This window comes from Python bivittatus, unplaced genomic scaffold (genome assembly GCF_059951505.1).
Source record: "Python bivittatus isolate LINGU-HERP-01145 unplaced genomic scaffold, Pbiv_v1 ctg000480_np1212, whole genome shotgun sequence".
NCBI classification, from domain to species: Eukaryota; Metazoa; Chordata; class Lepidosauria; order Squamata; family Pythonidae; genus Python; species Python bivittatus.
The window spans coordinates 76228959-76248769 of NW_028277075.1; the positions used below are offsets into that span (position 1 = coordinate 76228959).

Genomic DNA, 19811 nt, shown 5'->3' on the forward strand with positions numbered 1-19811 from the left:
TCTCTTACTTACCAATGAAGGTTGCATCTGAGTAACCTTGAGCAGGAGAACAACCATACTGTTAGAAAGAATATATACATAATATATGGTATACAGTGCCAGTAGAAGAGAGATGTACAGAATGCTTTTTCATACCAAATGTCCTTTATCTAACCAGATAAAGAGATGGGTTAAGAACCTCTGGGTGTCTTTAAAGTTACTAAACTTAAAAAATTAACTAAACTTTAAAAATAGTTGATGGGGTGCACTATGCTTTTTTACAATGATAGGAAAAAATATAATTCTCATATCATCCTGAAGATCTTTGCTTTGATTTCCTAGTGTAAAATTATAATTTTCAAATAGGGAAAAAGAAGGGAAATGCATGAGAACATTACATTTAATGTTTAAGAAAGGCCCTGCTCTCAGCATTGTTTCCATTTTTCCTCCCTACTACTATTTAGAAAATAAATCTTAATAGACTTCCTATCCATGTTTATAATCCCACAACAGTCAAGGCATAGGACCAAATCTGTGCTGTCACTTTTCAGAATCTGAAGTATCTTTTGCAGTTTTTTAATGGTACATAAATAAGCAGAAACACTGAATAGCAACACCATCTTTTATTACAAAGACCTAATAGTAATTATAAAGTCAAGAGACTAGGCAGGGAAGCACTCTAGAAAAGTTTTCAATAAATAAAAATGGGACCCCTTCATGAACTGGACCAAAATTGGTCAGTTAATTCAAACAAAAGCTCTGTTCCTATTCATGACTAAAAATGTCTTATAGCTTCTGTCCTGTGTTATTCTGAAAAACTAAAAGCAAAGAAAGTAATACTTTATTTTAGCCAGCAATGCTACTATCCTCTTCTTTTCTTGCTTTTCAACAGAGACTGTTGATGTCAGGTAGATGTCCACCATCAGCATTCCAGAGAAAACTCTCACAAGAACCAACTTCATGAATGACTGTGTTCCAAGATGCTGGACAACAGTGCAACGTGGCTTCTTCACAACAGGAAATAATTATTATACGTATAGTCTTGTGGTTGCAGAAGGCAGTTTGGATAGTATTAGATCCATAAAACAGTTTATAACAAGATCTGTGATGGCTTTTTCTAATCTCAGTAAGGCAAGAATCAAATGGTATTCCAAGCACACTAAAGTCTATTCTCAAAATGTAGCTACAATGGGATTTACTACTTTAAAGTCCTCCAAGTTTAAGTATTTGGAAGAGCAGGACAGTTATATCTGTTCCTCAGGTCTCACACACTGTGTGCAGGCTGTAGGAGGTGTATCAGTTTCTTACAGTGCCTTGATGTAGGCCGAGAACTACTATAGGTACTAGCCTGAGAACCATGAATGGAAAGTGCTTCCAGTTTTTCACTTGCTTGGAGTGACACCAGCACCTAGAAAGGAAACTAACAGTTACTTAGAAATCTAGGGTTGTATTCTCACATACCAGTTCTTTCCTAATACATGTTCTAGGGTTGTATTCCCACATATCAGTTCTTTCCAAACACATGAAACAATCAACAACATCTTCAAAGGAATAACATTCACAAGGGAAGAAAACAACAACACACTCTTCCTGATATCCTCATCAGCAGAGGAAATGACAGAAATTAGAAACACAACTGTAGTGAAAAACAACTCACACTAACCAAGTGCTCTGTTACCAAAGTAACAACCCAACCACCCACAAGAGGAACTGTGTAAGAACATTATTCAGATGAGTACAAACACACTGCAGCAACACAGAACATCAGAAGAAAGAAACAGACCGCCTATACAACATCTTCCAACAAAATGGATATCCGTGCAACTTTATCAAAAAGCAGGTTGACCACTCAACACACTACAGCACAACCAACACAAGCTATGAAAAGGATAATACTACCATACATCAAAAACATCTCAGAAGCAACCAACAGACTATTACAACCACACAGCATCACCGTAGCACACAAACCAACTAAAGCCCTCCAAAACATCTTCAGTAAACCAAAAGACCCAGTAGCCCAAGAAGAAAAAACAGTCATCTACAAGATACAATGTTAAGGACTGTAACAGCCACTATGTAGGACAGACAGGCAGAAGACTATCAGAGCACATCCATGAACACCAACTAGCAGTGAGAAGACACGATGAAAACTCCTTAATCTCACAGCACATGGACAGACTCAGTCACAGTTTCAACTGGGAAACTGTGAGCATCCTAGATCAAGCTAAATTCAAAAACGCTAGGGAATTCCTGGAAGCTTGGCATTCAGATAAATCAGCCATCAACAAACAGAAATAAACCATACACACCGTTCAAAAGAGACAATAATAAAGTTAAGAAGGAAACAAAAAGACCAGAACACATCCTCTCCAGCAGCCAACATCCAAATAAGCAGGGATTAACACCAGACAAACAAGCAGAAAACAATACTCTAATCAAGAATTACCAAGGAGGAAACCACACCCCCACCAACACTGGCAGGGCAAACTACTGTATATAAACATGGAGTAAATCGCACACTCACTAGCAATGATGATGATATGTAGTTGGGTAATGAAACGTTTGCAAGCAAACAACCAAGCTTAGAAAGCACCACAGACTACATCTTTCCAAATAGCCTCTTCTAATCTCTCACCAAATTAGCAGGTAGGAAAACTAGGCCATATATTTTCAAATAAAGGTCTAATGTATCTTGTTAAAAAAACATTTGTGAGAGACAGGCATTCTTTTAAGAAAACAAAAACATCAAAGTACATTAAAACATTTGGTATTGTGACTAAATAATGGAACAGAAATTGCTAAATGTCCTACCCTTAGCTAACATAAAATTAACTTTACACTCCCAATCACATGTAATTGTTATAGAAAGAAATTGAGGCTTATTGATGACTGATAATTAAGCTAATTGGGAGAGGGTAAGAGAGACCCAGTCTTAGGTTCATAGAAATCAGGAGTCAAAATGAGATTGAATAAACTTTCTGGAGTTTTCCTTTCCCAGCAGCATCTAGTGCCAGTATTTGCAATGGCATTTTGTCACTAAAAAGAACTGTGTAACAGCATACTCTTTTTAGATCTAATGCATAATATGATTTTAATTCTTGACTAGCAAATAAAGTTTAAGAAGAAACCTTCCATGGTGCATTGAGTGCCTGCACTGACGCACTGCCAGTGTCCTATTCTGTCCCCACTGGGTCAGAGTTCATAGTAATCCATCACCACCCTTTATAGTTGCAGACTTTGTACCTGGTGAATCTTGGACTGCTGACCAATGGAGCGTAGAGCAAAGAGTGCTGCCTCTTGCACAGCAGGTTGGGAGTCATGGCAGGCTGCATCCAACAGAAGTTCAGGTGCTCTGCTCTGGATCAGCAAATCTCCCATCCCCACAGACTGTCGTCCCAAGTTGCCCAGTGCTGAAGCTGCATTACAACGGGTCCTTGCCTGAGAATCCCCAAGGAGCCGAACAACCCAAGGCACGGCTTTGTCGAAGCCCTGCATTAGAGGACCAGCTTGGTAGGCTGCATTACCAACAGCAAAACTGGCTGAGCAACGCACGTGTTCATCTTCATCTGAAAGACGGTCCACCAAAAGTTCCTGCAGCCCTGCCTTGTCCCATAGTGCATGAGGAAATCCTTGTCCATGACGTAGTAGATTGCCTACAAGGCTACAGGCTCTGGCTCGGACCAGGCACTCTTGATGGCATAGCACATGGTTCAACAGCTGGGAAGCTGAATCTGAGCCAATCAGGAGCCTCTGCAGGAAAGGCAGGTGAGCTGGACTGGCCCGGGCTATGTGAGTGAGCAGAGAGAGCAGGTCTGCAGTAACAGCTACCTGATCTGAAAGCAAAATGGCTGACAAGAAGACAGTGGCTTGCTCTGATGTGGCTATTTCCACCACTTGGTCAATGATTCCCTCATCACTCAACACCAAGCGGCATAAAAGGCTCAAAGGCAACTCAGTCTCTGAGATGGGAAGATGTTGAATGGAAACCTAAGGAAAGGAGAACAGAGGAAGGAGTCCAAGAGTGGATCTTTATTCTTATGAAGAAGAGCATGAAAAAAGTAGGATGAAAACATCCCGTTATGTTTTCCAAAGGTTTGAATTTCTATCCCACCCCAAAAGTACAACTTCTCTATGAATATTGAGGCCATCTTCACAAGCGCAACCACCAGTGAGCAGGATGAAATGCAGAAAAAAGAGCAGCTAGGGCAGAGACAAGGAAATATAAGGTCATTCTCCCTGGTATCACCTGGCGAGTACCTAAATGCTAAAACAGATTTTACCTGCAGTAAATGGGCAGGGATTTCAGAGTCCTTCAGACTTGCTATGATATATTCTAAAGTTTCTGGGTCTATATCCAGAGCAAATGGGAAACAAAATAGCTGGCAGACTTGGAGCACAACAGTGGGCACCAGTTTGTGATCGCTGTCCTCCTGCACCTGCCTGGGAGTAAACAGAAAAACAGCAGCAAATCAGGCATTAAGTTTATCAAACTTCATCAGACTGTAGTATATCTGAGCTGCAGTCACAAGTGTCAGTGGCCTCAAAAAATGTAAGTCTAGTGAAATATTTATGCAAAAGGTAGCATACCCCAACTGCAGTAAGGGAAGTGCTGCAGTGCTGTAACTCAGTGGTAGAGCTTCCCAGTCAAAAGGGGAAGGGCTGTTTGTGGGCCTGACATCTTCAGTCAGGAATGGGAAAGGCTCCATCCACTCAGTGCAGCAGACAGCAGCAAACGGAACAATGGTCTGATTTAGTAGGTGGCAACTTCCCAACTTCCTGTCAGCTTCCCCAGGTAGACCAGACAGGAAACACGACCAGATTAACTAATTCTACTTTACTGTAAGGCTACATTAACAGAATTTTGCAAGTCTGAAGATACAAATCTCCTGCCGCCTCTTTTTACAGCCTGATAAATTAGGGCGGGTCCTTTCTAAGTTTCTTTCTCTGCCCGTTATGTAGATGCGGGCTCCCCTGCCCCCCCTTATCTAATTGTTCCCTAGGCACCATCTCTTCCCCCTATCTCCCAAGGACATTCCCACATACCATTACACTTCTATCAACTGCTCCCTGGCCTGCCACTCTTCAATTTTAGGGGATGTCTTGAAAGGGGAAATGTTTATTATTTATTTATTTAAAATATCTGTATAGTGCTTCCTGTTCAAAAGAACTCAAAGTGGTTTACAATAAAAATCCAACACTTGATGTAAACATACATTTAAAAATTGTACAAAATATAGAATAAGTAATGAGATAATAAGAGTACACCAACAATAAAAAGTTTAAAATGTCACAGCAGCATTATTAAAAGGCACAGAAGAATAAAAATGCCTTTCCCTGTAGCCAAAAAGGGTAATAAAGATGATGGTGCCTCATTTTTTGCCTCCCCCCATCCTTCCCATCTAGCAGCAAAAGGTAATAAAGATGCTATCCTCGCTGGGAAGGATATTCCAAAATTACAAATCAAAAAGCCCACTCCCAAGTAGCCACTCAACACACCTCAGCATGGGAGGCATCTGAAGCAGGCCCTCTGAAAATGAACTTAGAGGACACTGAACTCCTGTATATGTTTTACAGGGAACAAAATATTATGTCAAAGTAAACTATCTCAATTGCCTACATCTGCATAAAACAGGGTTATCTGTATCATTTATTTAGACTGTAATTTTTAGAATCGGGAACTGACATGAAAAATGGTACAAATAAGGAACACAAGGAATATTAATTAGAATACTAGTACAGGTACTGAAAGCTTGGAGTGGGTGAAGACATCAAGAATTCATTACTATATTTTTTTCTAGTCCAGTAACTTAGAATCTTTAGTGGGACATATACATCTTAAAAACCATGTAGGAAAACAAATTTTGCTGCATTTATTTAGAATATTCTCAAAACTTATCACACTAAGAAAGTATTTGGGAGTGGGGTGCTCAGAAGGTTCCATATTGGCTCCTGCTGGCATTTTCTTCTTGAAAAATACGGTGCTGAAGAATGAGACCAAAATTAGGTGCAGGAGAGATGGTATGGGCGAATGAAAAACATGTAGTTTTACAATGCCCTTTTCCCCAAAATGTGTTATTGCATTTTGTGGTTGTGTTCACAGAATCAGAGTTGGAAAACAGCACTTAGGCCATCAAGTGTAACTCTGCTGTGTCTGTTTTGTCTGTTCTTTAACTCAACTTTGGATTGTAGATTACTCACAACTGGGCTAAGTATTCCAAGAAGCCAGGCTCAAGTAACTTGTTCAGAGTCACCATCATAACACCACTGGGTTGGGCGAGCTGGGAAAGGCACTGGTGAGGTTCTTGGGTAAAGACGAAGAGGACTAAGCTGAGGAAGAGCAAGGTTCCTACAGCAAGAGAGAGAAAACATCCCTGATGCATTCACTCAATGCTTGCCTGCCCTAAACATCCAGAGAGAAAGCATAGACATCCTGACATTATATAGACATTATTTTTCAGCCTTATAGACTGGAATTCCCAAGTTTTGTCTTCTCATGTGTAGACAGAAGGAAATGATTGCCAGGAGATCAAACTGACTTTATAATGCAGGAGCCCTTAACTAAAATAAAACTTACCTTGTGGTGAAAGCAGGTTCCAATCCGGCTCTGGTGGCTGCTGGCCAGCTCTTGGGGTCTCGCCTTCCATCAATGGCGCTCGAGTGGCCAAGTGGAGCACCATAGCAAGGCGATGCCATACAATGCTCCAGAGCTCTGAGGCAGCAAATTCTCTCACTGCTGCTGCATCTCCCTGGTCCAAGAGAATCCAGACTCAAACCATCAGACTGAAGACAGAATGTCTTATCTTGCGCTGGCTGAGCACAGATGTTCCCTCTAAAATCTGACATGCCTTTATAAAATCTACCATGCATATTTGTATAATCATATGACAACTGGGTTTTTAAGACCATTTCTAGATCTTTTTTCTGTCCTTTCTTAGTCTTCTGATGTTGCTCCCAATCCAATGGTTATTTCTAAGAAAGGGCAGAACTTGGGTGGAGCCATTTTTCCATCCCCACACATAGTGGAACTGGATACAGCACAGCAGAGAAATAATGTAGCTCAGTTCTCACCTCCTCCCATTTGGCAGCAAAAAGTTCCAAACTTTCCTATTTCTTGGATAATTTCTATAATCTTAACAATTCAGAGCAGCTGCTTGGTGGAACACAGAAGGAAACCCATACCTGGCTTAATAGATGCAGCAGCAAAAACAGGAGCCCATCATAGAAGCCGGCTCCCATGGGAGGAGGCAGGCACAGCTGAAAAGATATGAGAAAGGCATGTAGTAGGCTAACGCAGAATGTCAGAATCACACACTGGCCAGTGTGTTGCATGGCAGGAGTGGTCAATTCAAGATGTTGCTGAATTATAAACCTCAGAAGGTCCAGTAGCATGGCCAATAGGGTGGCAAGGAATTGTGATTCACCAGTATCTGGAGGAACACAGGTTTCACACCACTCTATAAGGCAGTGTTGTCCAAACTTGGCCACTTTAAGATGAGTGGACTTCAATTCCCAGAATTCCCCAGCCAGCATGGGAGTTGAAGTCTACTCATCTTAAAGTGGCCAAGTTTGGACAACACTGCTATAAGGGCTAACATTTGCAACCTTTTGTCTTGAACTGTGCCAACCTCTGTATAGTAGATTGTTACCTCTGCAGGTTCAGTGAGTGCAGTAGCTATAGTTGTCAAGGCTTGCTCTTGGCTGAGTTTTACAGAAGCACCGTACTGGATCAGGTAGGCCAGTAACAATCCTGCAGCACTCTGCATGACAAAAGAGATCTTTGCTACACTTCCATGCAAAAACGTATGTGTATTTATGGAAACGTTTAGAAAAAAATAGGAGAAAAAGATATGAAAAGATAAAAAGTGAGAAACAATAAGGATCAAGGAAAGAGAGGGAGAAAAAAGAGAAAGAAAAAGAAACGTCTAAAGAAGCGACTTCCAATCTTCTTTGCAACAGTTACAAACATAGTTATTACCGTTTCTGTCCTCCCAAATGACATATCATGATTCCCTTCTTCCCATAGGCAACCCTTTTTAATCAGTAAATCCTGAGATCATGAATTCATTTTTGTCCATTTTCAGCAAAAAGTCCATAAAGAGTTTCCAGGGTTTTTTTTTAAATAAAAGTAGTTATTGTTCCTTTCCTAATCAGACAAGTCAATTTAGCCATTTCAGCAAGTTCTGCCATCTTCACAGTCCACTCCTCCATTGTGGGCATTTCTGTGTTTTTCCATCTTTGTGCATATAATAGCCTTGCTGCAGTTACCATATATAAAACCAATCCTCCATAAGTCTTTTCCAGTTGACTATCCATAAGTCCTAGTTAAAAAAGCTCTGGTTCCTCTATACAGTCTCTGCACTATTATGATGATCCCTTGTCTTTTTTGTTTAAAAAAGTCTACAATTTTCCTCAGAGAACCCAAACAAAGAACTTTCCCATGGAGGTATGTGCTATTTATTTAATTAATTCAAAGGGACTTAGAATAAACAAAGTCCAAGAAACACCACTGGACTCTTTATCTGTGTAAAAACTTTTATAATCCATGATTTTTGCTGCAAGTTAATTTTTAAATTCTTGTAAATTTTTCCTTTTCCTTCTCTGTTAATCACACCATGGGCCATAGGAACACGCACTTAGTCCAGTTAAACTGCTGCTCTGAATATCTCTTTTAGCTTTTAAATAATTATAATCCAAAGTGATTTAGAAAGTGGAGTTTGGTCAGTCCCAGTGTCCATTAAAATCTCCGCTGAGGCTGCAAGCCTGATCTTCCTTCCTTGGCTCCCAGCGCTCTATTCGCAAGGTGCCTGCAGAGTCCCTCTGGGTCCTGCAGGCTTCCTCGTGAGAAGCTGCCTTCTGGAGCACACATGGGCAGTCTCTTTGGCTTCTCCTTGTCCAGAGAAGTTCTGCTGGCCCGGGCTCATTGCCTGGTCATGATTCCAGTCTCAGTGTCACTTTTGTGATTTTGGAGACGTGTCAGTCTGCCATTTTCTCCACCTGGAAGTCTCCAAAAAGTTATTTTTACACCTTGACTAAGAACAGTCAGATGGTCTTCTGACATACAGTGGATATGGAACTGGTAATTAGAGCCCCACAAGAATGGTTACCTTTTTTCTCCTACTCTACAGTGAGGATACGGTGGCCCTAAAATGATAAATTGCTAACAATGACAGAAAAAGAAGAATAAAGCGTAAGCCTTCCTTAGACTTAATATATATTTAGAAACAAAGCAAAAAACAAAACAAAACCCTTCCCCCCCAAATGAAAAAAAAGGGAAGGCCTGGTTCCAATTACTTGGTGAAGTAACCACTATTCTCTGTTGGTGGCTCTATCGTGTTCTCAAGATGCTCAAAATTTCTTTACAATTTATCTTGGTAGTATTAATTTATTGGTGGTGGTGGAGAATGCTATTGCTGTTTTCTGGTATACATTTTTCTACCACTTGAAACCACACTGGCTGCCCATACTTCCAAAACTGGTAGAAAAAAAGCAAATGGGAGGTGTTCTGTTACTGTTTTTTCTTATGATTTCCTGTAACTGAAGCGCGAGAAGCCACCAGGGAGGCTGCAGAGATGATTGCAGCAGCATCCATAATAATACATAATTGCATAATACATCATTTTTATGACGTATTTTTGTCACATCCTGAATAAGTGCAAGAACACCATTCTTCACCCATAAGCATTTTGTAGAAATTTATTTTCCTTTGCAACAAATTTCAGAGCAAATTCTTTTCCATCAAATACGAACAAGTACTGTATTTTTTTAAAAAAAAATTTTTTGCACACAGCATTAAGGTAAGATCACCTATTTTGAAGAAGCCAGGTGATACACACCTGCTGTGTAAAAGGGAGTGTGATCTTTTTCACAATATAAGAAATACTGTGATATCACCAACCAGGTGTGGAATAAGTACTGTCTGATTTTCTCCATGCGTTTTAACACCTACCATTAAATGCAATGTGGTTGGGATTCTTTCAGTTAAAAGTCTTTAACTGAAATGAATTAACAACTGAACTATGTCTATGAGGTGGGTGAATTTATTATAGGAAATTCTAAATCCTTGCCAGTTTCAGCTGGCAGGAATACTCACTAGAATAGAGGTAGTTGCTCTGTGGTTGAAAAGCTCCATGGTCTCTTTTGACACGATGTCAGACCTGAACCAACATCAAAAAATTATATAATTAGAAGAAAAGAACAAATAATACCAAAGCCTTAATGTTCTAGGTGAAGCAATTGCTCAGTGACTAAGAAGATGAGAGAACACTAGGAATAAAGCAATGGCAAACCACTTCAGACCACTTCATGGACATGCAATTGTCAGTTTTGGGGAAAGGTACCGTATTTATCCTCTGCCTCCACTTTTGGTCTTTGTTTAAAAGAAGTTCATTACACACACTCACATATCACTATACATAAGAAGAGGGTGCTTTTGTCTGACTCCAATTTTTTATATGTCATTTTTAAAAAGTCCTCCAGTGGAATTTTTATTGAAGGAAGAATGAGTAGCACAATGTTTTCCTCTGAAAGCTATCAGAAGCCTGAAAGCTATCAGAAAGAAAAGGATGTCTTCAATTCCAAAAGTTTCCACTTGCCCTCAAGAGTTCTGAAAGCTCTCAAAGATCTGTAAATCACAGAAATAAAACCTACTAATTTCAGCAGTGTTTCCTCACATACAAATGGGTATAGAACTGAAAAAAGTGGCCCTTCCCTGTTTTAAAACCTCTGACATCCTGCCAGCAAGGTTCCCACTGAATGCTTTGAAAAAGGATGCCCACCTCAGCATCCCTCTGCAGATTGGGTTGTCACATTTGGATCAGCTGCAAGTGAGTCTGGGGTAATTCCAGCAAATACTTGGAGAGGATGTTTGTTTATAAATTGTAGTGTATACTATATATTTCTCATGGTTGCAAAAGGTCTCTCGGATTGATGTTTTGTGCGATGAAAGAATATTCCCTCAAAGCAAGAGAAATGGGAGAATTTCATGATTTACAGATCATGCTTCATGGAAGTAAGAACTGTTCATTTTCTTCCTGTCATTCAACACTAAGAGAAATCTCTGCTAGCCCCCCTCCCCATCCCTAATCAGGGTTGGAAACTTCTGAAGGGCCCAGAGCTGCAACTCAGCCTCCCTACTTTTTGATGAGTTACAGGCATTCAGTAATGTGGCTAAAAGTTTTCCATCTACCTGTTGGCGTTTTTTGCAGGAGAGATTTAAGAGTGCAAATTGGGAGGCCTGAAATTGTGTAGCCAAATTCTGCCATTTTGCTGCCAACTTTTAGCAGTCTATTTTTTGAGAACTTGGTTTCGTACTTACTGTGGAGGTAGGATCTGGCACTGGAGCAGCATCAAGGAGATGAGTCTCAGTGAGGCTTCAACAGCCTGGACTTGTGCAACTTCAGACAGCAAGACCTTTTAAAGAGACAGACCTTAGTTTTGAAACACTCTATCTCCAGGTCTTCATCTTTCTAAGATTAACATGGAGCCTGTTTAGTATTCCTTCTGCACTATTTCATGGCTGCCTCAATTCTTCTTCCCTACTTTCTCCTATCATCTCACCATTTTTTCTTCATCACTTTCTCCTCCAGACTGTTTCTGGTTGTCAGTTCATGAACTCTCAAAACACTGAGAAGCTTAGTTTTGCCAGTTAAAGATGAGGGAGCAGGTGATGAGAAAGGCTCCTGGAAAAAACACTGCCAGTCAGAGTTGGCAATGCTAGGCACTATGGACAGATAACCTAACAGGACAGAAGGCAGTTGCTTGCTTTTTCTCCTAATGTACAAAATAGAACAGTCATTGAGTTAAGAATCTGTATCTGTAATCAGGCAGTTCTCTTTCTAACTGAAGAATGAAATGAAATGAAATGAAATTAATACCTTGCCCTGCAGGTGGCAGATTAGGAAACTCAGGAATTCTGGAGTTGCTACACAGTGGCAGAGAGTCTGACTGACATGGCAGCAGGCATACAGGACCTGAGCAATGGAAAGGCAAAACAACATTGGACTATTGAAACTTGGTCCCTCCTTTCTGCAGCTGTGAGGAAAAGGGGGCATGCACACTACAATGGGTTGCAAATAAGAGCAAAAGAGTCAGCATGTTACCTTTAGTCTACTCATGGAAGAAGTTGGACACATAGTTGTTGACAGAAGACATGGAAGCAGCTGATCATCTTTCTTGGTGAGCTTTTCAGCTATTTGCTGGGAAATCTGCAAGAAGACCACAAGAGAAACTCTTGTTCAATTGACTAGCTACAAGGGAAAAGTAAAAGCAGCAGGAACAATTCTTTCAGCAGTACTTGAAAACCACACTTGGAGGATGGGATGTCTGAATCCTGTTCTATATGATTTTATTGCTACTTCTACTTGCTTTCACATCAAAAGCAACAAGATTAAATATTACTCCCCCCGCCCTCCCGACATCACAAGCTCAAATCAGAGATATAGTAAGGATACCATTCAGCAAGACTGGTTTGGCTACTAGTACTATTACTGCTAGTACTATTGATACTAAGTACTATTGCTATGCTGCCAAGCAATAAATAGTAGGCAGTAAGTTTTCTCACCACCGATATCAATATGATCCTCAGGGCCACAAAGCAACACAATTCCACAGCAGTCAATGCCAGTGATATTACTAACTTCTGCTGCTTTAGCAGACTACGTTGCCAACTGCTGATAAACATAAATGCTAAGTCAACTCACACCTGCTTTTTGGCCTTGTGATGTGTGAGGTGCCCTCCTGGGATGCCACAGGATGCAGCCAGGGCTTCTGTAAAAGCAGCTGCCAGGCATTCACACCACTCATGTGCTGCCTTGGCTGATTTTGGAAATACTGTTAGAAAGGAAACAGCAAGAATATAGGAGAAAGATTATATATATACAAAATAAATCTTTTTTATAATTCCTTGCTTTGGTGTGTAGAATGGTGCCACAGTGAGACAAGTCAATTAATACTGACGTGCTGCTAGGCCTCACATCCATGAAGAAAAGTCTCATTCTTTAATAATCAAAAAATTATTATTGCTGTTCTGCATTGATAAAAAAAATGTTTACTTATACTCAGTGGCATTTTTATAATAATTCAGGGCTCAAACCTATCACCAAAACAAAACAAACAAACAAAAAACCCATGATGAACCCTGGCTGAAATCTTCTCTACCTGAAAGTGTCAAAATGAAGTTTCTTCACTACTGTTCCTTCAGAAACAAGATCCTGGGAGCCCACAGACTCTGTGTTTGCATGTTCATTCCCCATGACACACCATACTCTCACTTGCCCTCCTGAATACCAATCACCTAAAAAACTTGGTGCTGGAGACATCTAACAGATGGTTGAGGACAGCCAGGTGAAGCTTGTTGGCTGTGCCTGGACATAAAAGATAAAGCCAGATGCAGTTACCAAAAAGCCCTCACACCTTGCAAGCAAAGTCATGATCCTGAGGAAACATGACAAATGGACATGCTGAAGAAATGAAGAAAACCCAAGAAGAAGGAAAGTGACAAATTGCACCCCCAATGAGAAAAATCATGTTAAGTATATCCAAAGTATATCCAAAACAAATTGCTTGTATTATAATTATCTAAGTTGTGAAAAAAATCTCATGCTACAAAATCTTACATACATGATATATCCTATGCAAAAGCTCAGAGTTAACTACTTGGACAGAACAATGCTTCAGAGTGGCCAAAAAAAAGCTGCCTTGGGGCATCTGGAAGCACAAACACAGCTCCTGTCAGCAACTCCTTAAGTAAATCACAAAAAGTGCAATTGCTTTAAAAATTGCAGACAGGTGTTACATTTGAAACCTTGCATGCTCCAAAGCATCTTTTTGCCTTCCAGGCTGAAGCACTGCATGGCACAATTAACTATTAACACTCAAATAATTTTGCATATAAGTGAAATCCAAGATCAGGGAATGGCATTAGAGGAAGTAAGGTACTTAAGAGCCTTAACAGAATAGGTAGAAGCAATGTAACAAGAGCAGCGAGTCATTTAAATGAGATGGGCGGTGACAAATTTGATATATAAATAAAATAAATAAATAAAATTAACAGGTAGTCCTCACTAAGCGACCACAATTGGTACCAGAAACTCCATCGCTAAGTGATGCAGTCACTAAGTGAAACATCACAAGACCGTGATGGACTTATAACATCACTTCCCATTTAGTTGTTAAGTGAGTCACCGCAGGTTATTAAGTGAGATGTCATGTGACCATGACTTGTGATTTTACTGCTGGCATCTCCATTAAGTCTGCTTGTCAGAAGTGCACAAATGGCAATCATGTGATTGCGGGACCCTGCAACAGTCATAAACATCTGCCAATTGCGAAGTGCCTGAATGGCAATCACGTGACCATGAGGACACTGCAAGTCGTAAATGTGAGGACTGGTTGTAAAGTTACTCTTATGCCATTGTAACTTCAAACAATTGCTACCAGGGCAGTTGTTAAGTGATATCTACCTGTATACAATTGGATGACTATGGCTAAAATTCTATGGAGGACCAGAATTACAGGGAAGCAGAAATGGAGGACAAATTTCAATCCTTCCTAAATGCTTCCCTTTTGGCAATTTTGGGTGAATGGACAGAGCTGACAAGGTGACAACTCATTCCTCTGTGTTGGCACCCTCTCCTTCAATGAAATTGCTAGAGTGCACAACAACAAAGCTTGTTTCTACTGCTAAATAAGGCTAGTGGCCTAGTTCATACATAGCATTAAGCCATTATAAATGGTTTTTGGTACTTAATGTAATGTATAAACTGAGCAATGATGACTTAGTGTTCTCTGCACTATTTGTGTAATAATTCACATAACATATTCAACAACCTGCAGTTAAAATACAAATCATGACTTAGAGTTATATATTAAAACAGCTACTGTCTTGTCAGGCTTTATTAGGGCATTTTCAGTGAAGTTCAGGGCAGCAAGATGAAGTACCAGCCCAGTTGCCTTGATAATGAGAACATATTTTATTTGTTCAATTTCTATAGCTACCCATCTCACATATGTGACTCTGAGTGGCTCACAAAGTTAAAGTAAATATTCATTTCTATTCCCTGTAAATGGTAATGCAATCCAATCTGACTACACTGCGTAGCACAGCAATATCTCATTTGCTATGTGATCCCTAATTGGCTCAGAGCACTGAGGTGAAAAACATTGTAAGAATTATGTAGGAATGTAAGAGGAACATAAAACTTGTAAACAGCCATCAATTAACGACTCGCTGCTCTTGTTACATTGCTTCCACCGATTCTGTTAAGGCTCTTAAGTACCTTACTTCCTCTAATGCCATTTCCTGATCTTGGATTTCACTTATATGCAAAATTATTTGAGTGTTAATAGTTAATTGTGCCATGCAGTGCCTCACTCCTGGCCTTTCGGAGGGACTTGAAGACCTGGCTCTGCCATCTGGCCTGGGGTGGGGAGGGAGGTCATCAGATATGGGGTTGGCTAGCCCCCTAGAGGCCTGGTGTTGCTTCCATCGGCCTCTTGGATTTTTTCTTTTCCTTTTATTCTTTGTAAATGTGTCCTTTTATAAATTTTAACTGTATATTTATTTATTGTTTTAATATGTTGTAAGCCGCCCAGAGTCCCCCATTGGGGGGAGATGGGCGGGGACAAGTTTAATTAATTACAGTGGAACCTCGAGTTACGAATTTAATCCGTTCCGTGACTCTGGTTGCAACTCGAATTGGTCGCAACACGAGGCAAATTTTCCCATAAGGTTCAATGTAATTACTGTTAATCCGTTCCGGCGTCCACGAACCACGTGTCAGGGGCGGAAAATGGCCACGAACCACGCAGCAGGGCGGAAAAACGGCCGCAGACCACGTGGCACGGGTGGAAAATGGCCGCGGACCACGTGGAACGGGCGGAAAAATGGCCGCGGACCACGTGGAACAGGCGGAAAAATGGCTGCGGACCACGTGGAACGGGCGGAAAAATGGCCGCGGACCACGTGGAACGGGCGGAAAAATGGCTGTGGACCACGTGGCACGGGCAGAAAAATGGCCGTGGACCACGTGGAACGGGCGGAAAATGGCTGCGGATCCGGTTCATAAGTCGAGGCGAGTTCGTAAGTCGAGGTAAATTTTTGGGGCCAGAGCTGGTCATATCTCGAAAAATTTGTAAGTAGGGGCATTCGTAACTAGAGGTACCACTGTAATTAATTAATTAATTAATAGAAAGAAAGAAAGAAAGAAAGAAAGAAAGAAAGAAAGAAAGAAAGAAAGAAAGAAAGAAAGAAAGAAAGAAAGAAAAAGAGCAAGTTTTGCTGGAGGAATTTTATGGCCAATTTGTAGCATCCTCAAAATACAAGGAGACCGGTCTCTTTGCCACTGCATCCAATACCTTCTTGAGCTGGCTGCTGAAAGCTTGCACCCTGGCAGAAAGCATCCAGCAGGGATTGATGATCTTCAAGCAAGCTGGTGTAGAAGGTGTTGGAGACTGATGGACAGGTGTGATCCATGCTCTCACATAAATGGGTGAAACACTAAAGGAATGAGAAAAAGGATGCACATTACAATGTGCATGAAGCAGATTTAGAGGTGGGTGGAAGGAATAATATCCTAGACCGACACAGTGGGCATCAACTACAGAAGTTGATGCTACAGAACATCAACTTCTGGGAAAGGCAGGAGGGAAGGATCCCATGCTGTGTTGGTACCCAGCTGATAGGGAGGAAAGGTATAACCACTTCGCAGAGCTGGCAAGGAATCACAGCAGCAAGTGCACCACTTTGGGTAGGTTCTGTTAAAACTGGCACACTCCTTGGCTGCTTCTGCCACCATCAGTATCATTCCTGGGGTGGGGGGCAGGGAGTGTTCCCAAACAATCAATGATTTTAGAGGGTCATATCACTACAAAGATTGAGAACTCCTGGGCTAGGAGAATAAGCAGATCAACCGTTGCTTCTGAGATCTTTCTTTAATAGAAAGATGTGGTATGTGGTAATTTGAAGTTTAAAATTGTCAGCCCTTCAAGGTAAGTCAGATCAGGAAACAGACTCCACAGGACGACTAGGACTATAGTTTATTGAGATAGTCTATAATAACAGGATATTGCAAGTCTTTCCTTGTTTTTCCTTCCCTCCTTCTTATACCTCAGGGAGTCAGCGATGGGGTGGGGGAGGGCTACTCTGACTTTCTTTATAATGCTCTCCTGCCTCTCTGGATTTAACAGGTTTCTTCTGCACCTGGGGTTTCCCTAATGGCCTCTGGATGCCTTCTCCAAGGTCATTTCCCTAGCTCCCTACATCAAGGAAATAATATAACTTGAGACTTAGATTCCATATATCACATGTTGAGAAGTTTGCTGGAAAATTGAAGGTTGGAAAAGGAACGTCATAATGTGAAACATCAAGGTTCCAAATCCTTCTCTAAGACTAATATTTTGGTTGATTTTTATAAACAAATCCATATGGATATGTTTATCAAAGCTATTAATCATGAAAGATATTTAGAACCTCCAGATCCAGACAGATTATGCTACTGAATACCAGGAACTAAGAAGCAGAAGCACAAGAGGGCCATCCATCTGGTACCGACTTCTGGACCAGATAGATCTTTGATTCAGCAGGATTCTTCTTATCAGATTTAAAGTTCAGGTTTTCTTACCTAAAAGAAAACTCTCCTAACATAGAGAGTTCTACAATTTAGTAGAGAACAACATTTACTTGAAGCTACACCCCTTAGTTGAGAGGAGCCTTGGAGGGATGAGTGTATCAGCATGCGTGTGGATCCAGGCAACAGATAGTGAAGCTGAAGGAAAAGGAAAAGGAGAAGGAAAGAGCCAGCAACAGAATAAAGCTGGATAAATTAAAAAATCAGGTAAGGCATGGATACTTACCACGAGGCTTTGTTCTCGCAGCCTGTTCTCTTGATCTGTGGGCTGAGCTAGTAGTGCGGGTAGCAGAGTTAGGAAGTGACTAGCACAGGTATGGAATTCCTGCAAACTAGAAAACCATTTTTGTTTATGAATTAAGACATAGGAGCTAAACTTTGAAACATACCAGTAAACCCACCACAGCCCCTCCATTTTCTTCATCCTCTAACTAGCTCAATCCTTGCAATATGGAGGCCTCTATTTAGAGGCATTATTTGCCATGCCCTGCTTTCAAAATAAAATAAGGCACAACGGGAGAACGGAACCACTGGTTATTCAGCCATGCCTGTTCATTCTGTGACTGAATTTTGTCTGCCCCTACTCTGCTGAAAATAGTACTATAGCTTAGTTTGCCTTCTTATCCTGACTATCCTGCAAGTTCCTTACCTTTGCTTCTTTCCATCTTTCTCCTGGTTGAAATCACTGGCAAAGAAGGAGGACATCACCGCAATTAGATCTATTAGCAGTATGATATGCCATGGCTGCTGTAGGACAAAGAAAAGAGTGCATATTCCTCCAATTGTCTAGGAGCCCCCCAAAAGATCAAGGAACTGGTCTCTACTGGATATCTAAGTGAATTCTGAATAAAGGGTGCTGAATTTTGTGCAAGATGCAGACTATACAGATTCAAAGGACATAAGAAAAATCTGCTAGGCAAAGCTGTCTTGCATGACTGTAAGGTTCCTGCAGCACTAAGACTAGATTCAGTCAAATACGTTGACTTCCTAAGAAATCTCGGATTTAATTTAAATCAAATGTGCTGGTTTTCTTGACTGTTTACAAGCATTTTAAATGCACAGACATTGGCTATGGAAAACCTGGGCAAAATGAAACCTTCCAGGGGTCAACTGATGAGATTATCCACAGTACTATTCTCTCTAGTTCCCTGCTGTTCTTTCCACCAAATCCTGCATTTCAAATACTCCACTACTGCTGTCTACTTTGGGTAAATTAAGTACAGTAAACATATAATTTTTGTCTTTTAAATCAAACATTTAAAAATGCCAGTTTAAATTATACTCACGTAAAATAATCTAAATAAATACAGCAAAAATTGTCTGCCATCCACCTAGATCTTTTTTCTGGAATTAAGCTGATCACTTAAACAATACCTCTTTCTTACCTGCTTGATGCTGGAGCTCTCCAAGATGTCCCTCACTAGCTGCATCAGGAAATGAGATAGGTCTATGTCACTGCAGAAGGTGTATAGTAGTTCTGAATCACAGCGTGTATTTAACAAGTTGCAAATGACATGAAGAACAGGACGAAGATGGGAAGCCCCCTCAAGCATTCCTTGTAAGACCTGTACAAACATATCAGAGACAAAAACATTCCACAAACTACCAGTCCCTAAAGTGTCCTAGAGATATCACATAGTTCATTCATTCTACAGTCATACTGTCTTCAATAATATTCAATAATATGGCACAGCTATCATAAAGTTCACCCAATATACCTCCCACAGCCATTTTCCCCAGAATCAACAGCATATTCCAGCTTACCTTTTAGATTCCCTCCATCCCTACAAGAACTTTGAATTTCTTGTCAACTCTTAAATGTTTACTTGATTCGAGAAAATACATTGTGTAATTTTAATGTTAATTGGAAATCATTTTTGGACTTTTTGTGGGTAACAGAAAAAAATGAAATTATATTGTATGGATTTGATGATTAGAAATAATATGGGTACATAGAAATAATGAAAGTTATGTTGTAAACTTAGAGCAAGAGTTTGATGTACAGTGGTACCTCGGGTCATGAACGCTTCTGTTCACGACCAATTCGGGTCACGAACAGCTCCGTTCGAAAAATTTTGCCTCCGTTTGCGAACGCCAGATCGGATGACGAACAGGATCCGCGGCCATTTTCCCTCCCGTGACACGTGGTCGTGGCTTCCTGTAGGGAGGGGGACTCTCCCTCCAAGCAATAACCGCCTCCCCACC

At 40.7% G+C, this 19811-nt stretch overlaps 1 protein-coding gene across 1 annotated transcript in view; it reads right to left on the reverse strand.

The window, feature by feature from the left end:
- Positions 1-209: 209 nt before the first annotated feature.
- Positions 210-19811, reverse strand: part of STK36 (serine/threonine kinase 36) — a 29051-nt gene continuing 9449 nt past the window's right edge. The window contains exons 13-28 of the mRNA XM_025163623.2: positions 18992-19171; positions 18256-18353; positions 17833-17938; positions 16336-16477; positions 12683-12810; positions 12081-12185; positions 11856-11951; positions 11297-11391; positions 10073-10136; positions 7629-7739; positions 7162-7236; positions 6557-6728; positions 6181-6328; positions 4263-4422; positions 3226-3969; positions 210-1387 (exon numbers count right to left, since the gene is read on the reverse strand). Coding sequence (XP_025019391.2) covers positions 1244-1387; positions 3226-3969; positions 4263-4422; positions 6181-6328; positions 6557-6728; positions 7162-7236; positions 7629-7739; positions 10073-10136; positions 11297-11391; positions 11856-11951; positions 12081-12185; positions 12683-12810; positions 16336-16477; positions 17833-17938; positions 18256-18353; positions 18992-19171 — 2568 coding nt within the window. The 3' untranslated portion in view covers positions 210-1243. The remainder of the gene's footprint in view (positions 1388-3225; positions 3970-4262; positions 4423-6180; positions 6329-6556; positions 6729-7161; positions 7237-7628; positions 7740-10072; positions 10137-11296; positions 11392-11855; positions 11952-12080; positions 12186-12682; positions 12811-16335; positions 16478-17832; positions 17939-18255; positions 18354-18991; positions 19172-19811) is intronic.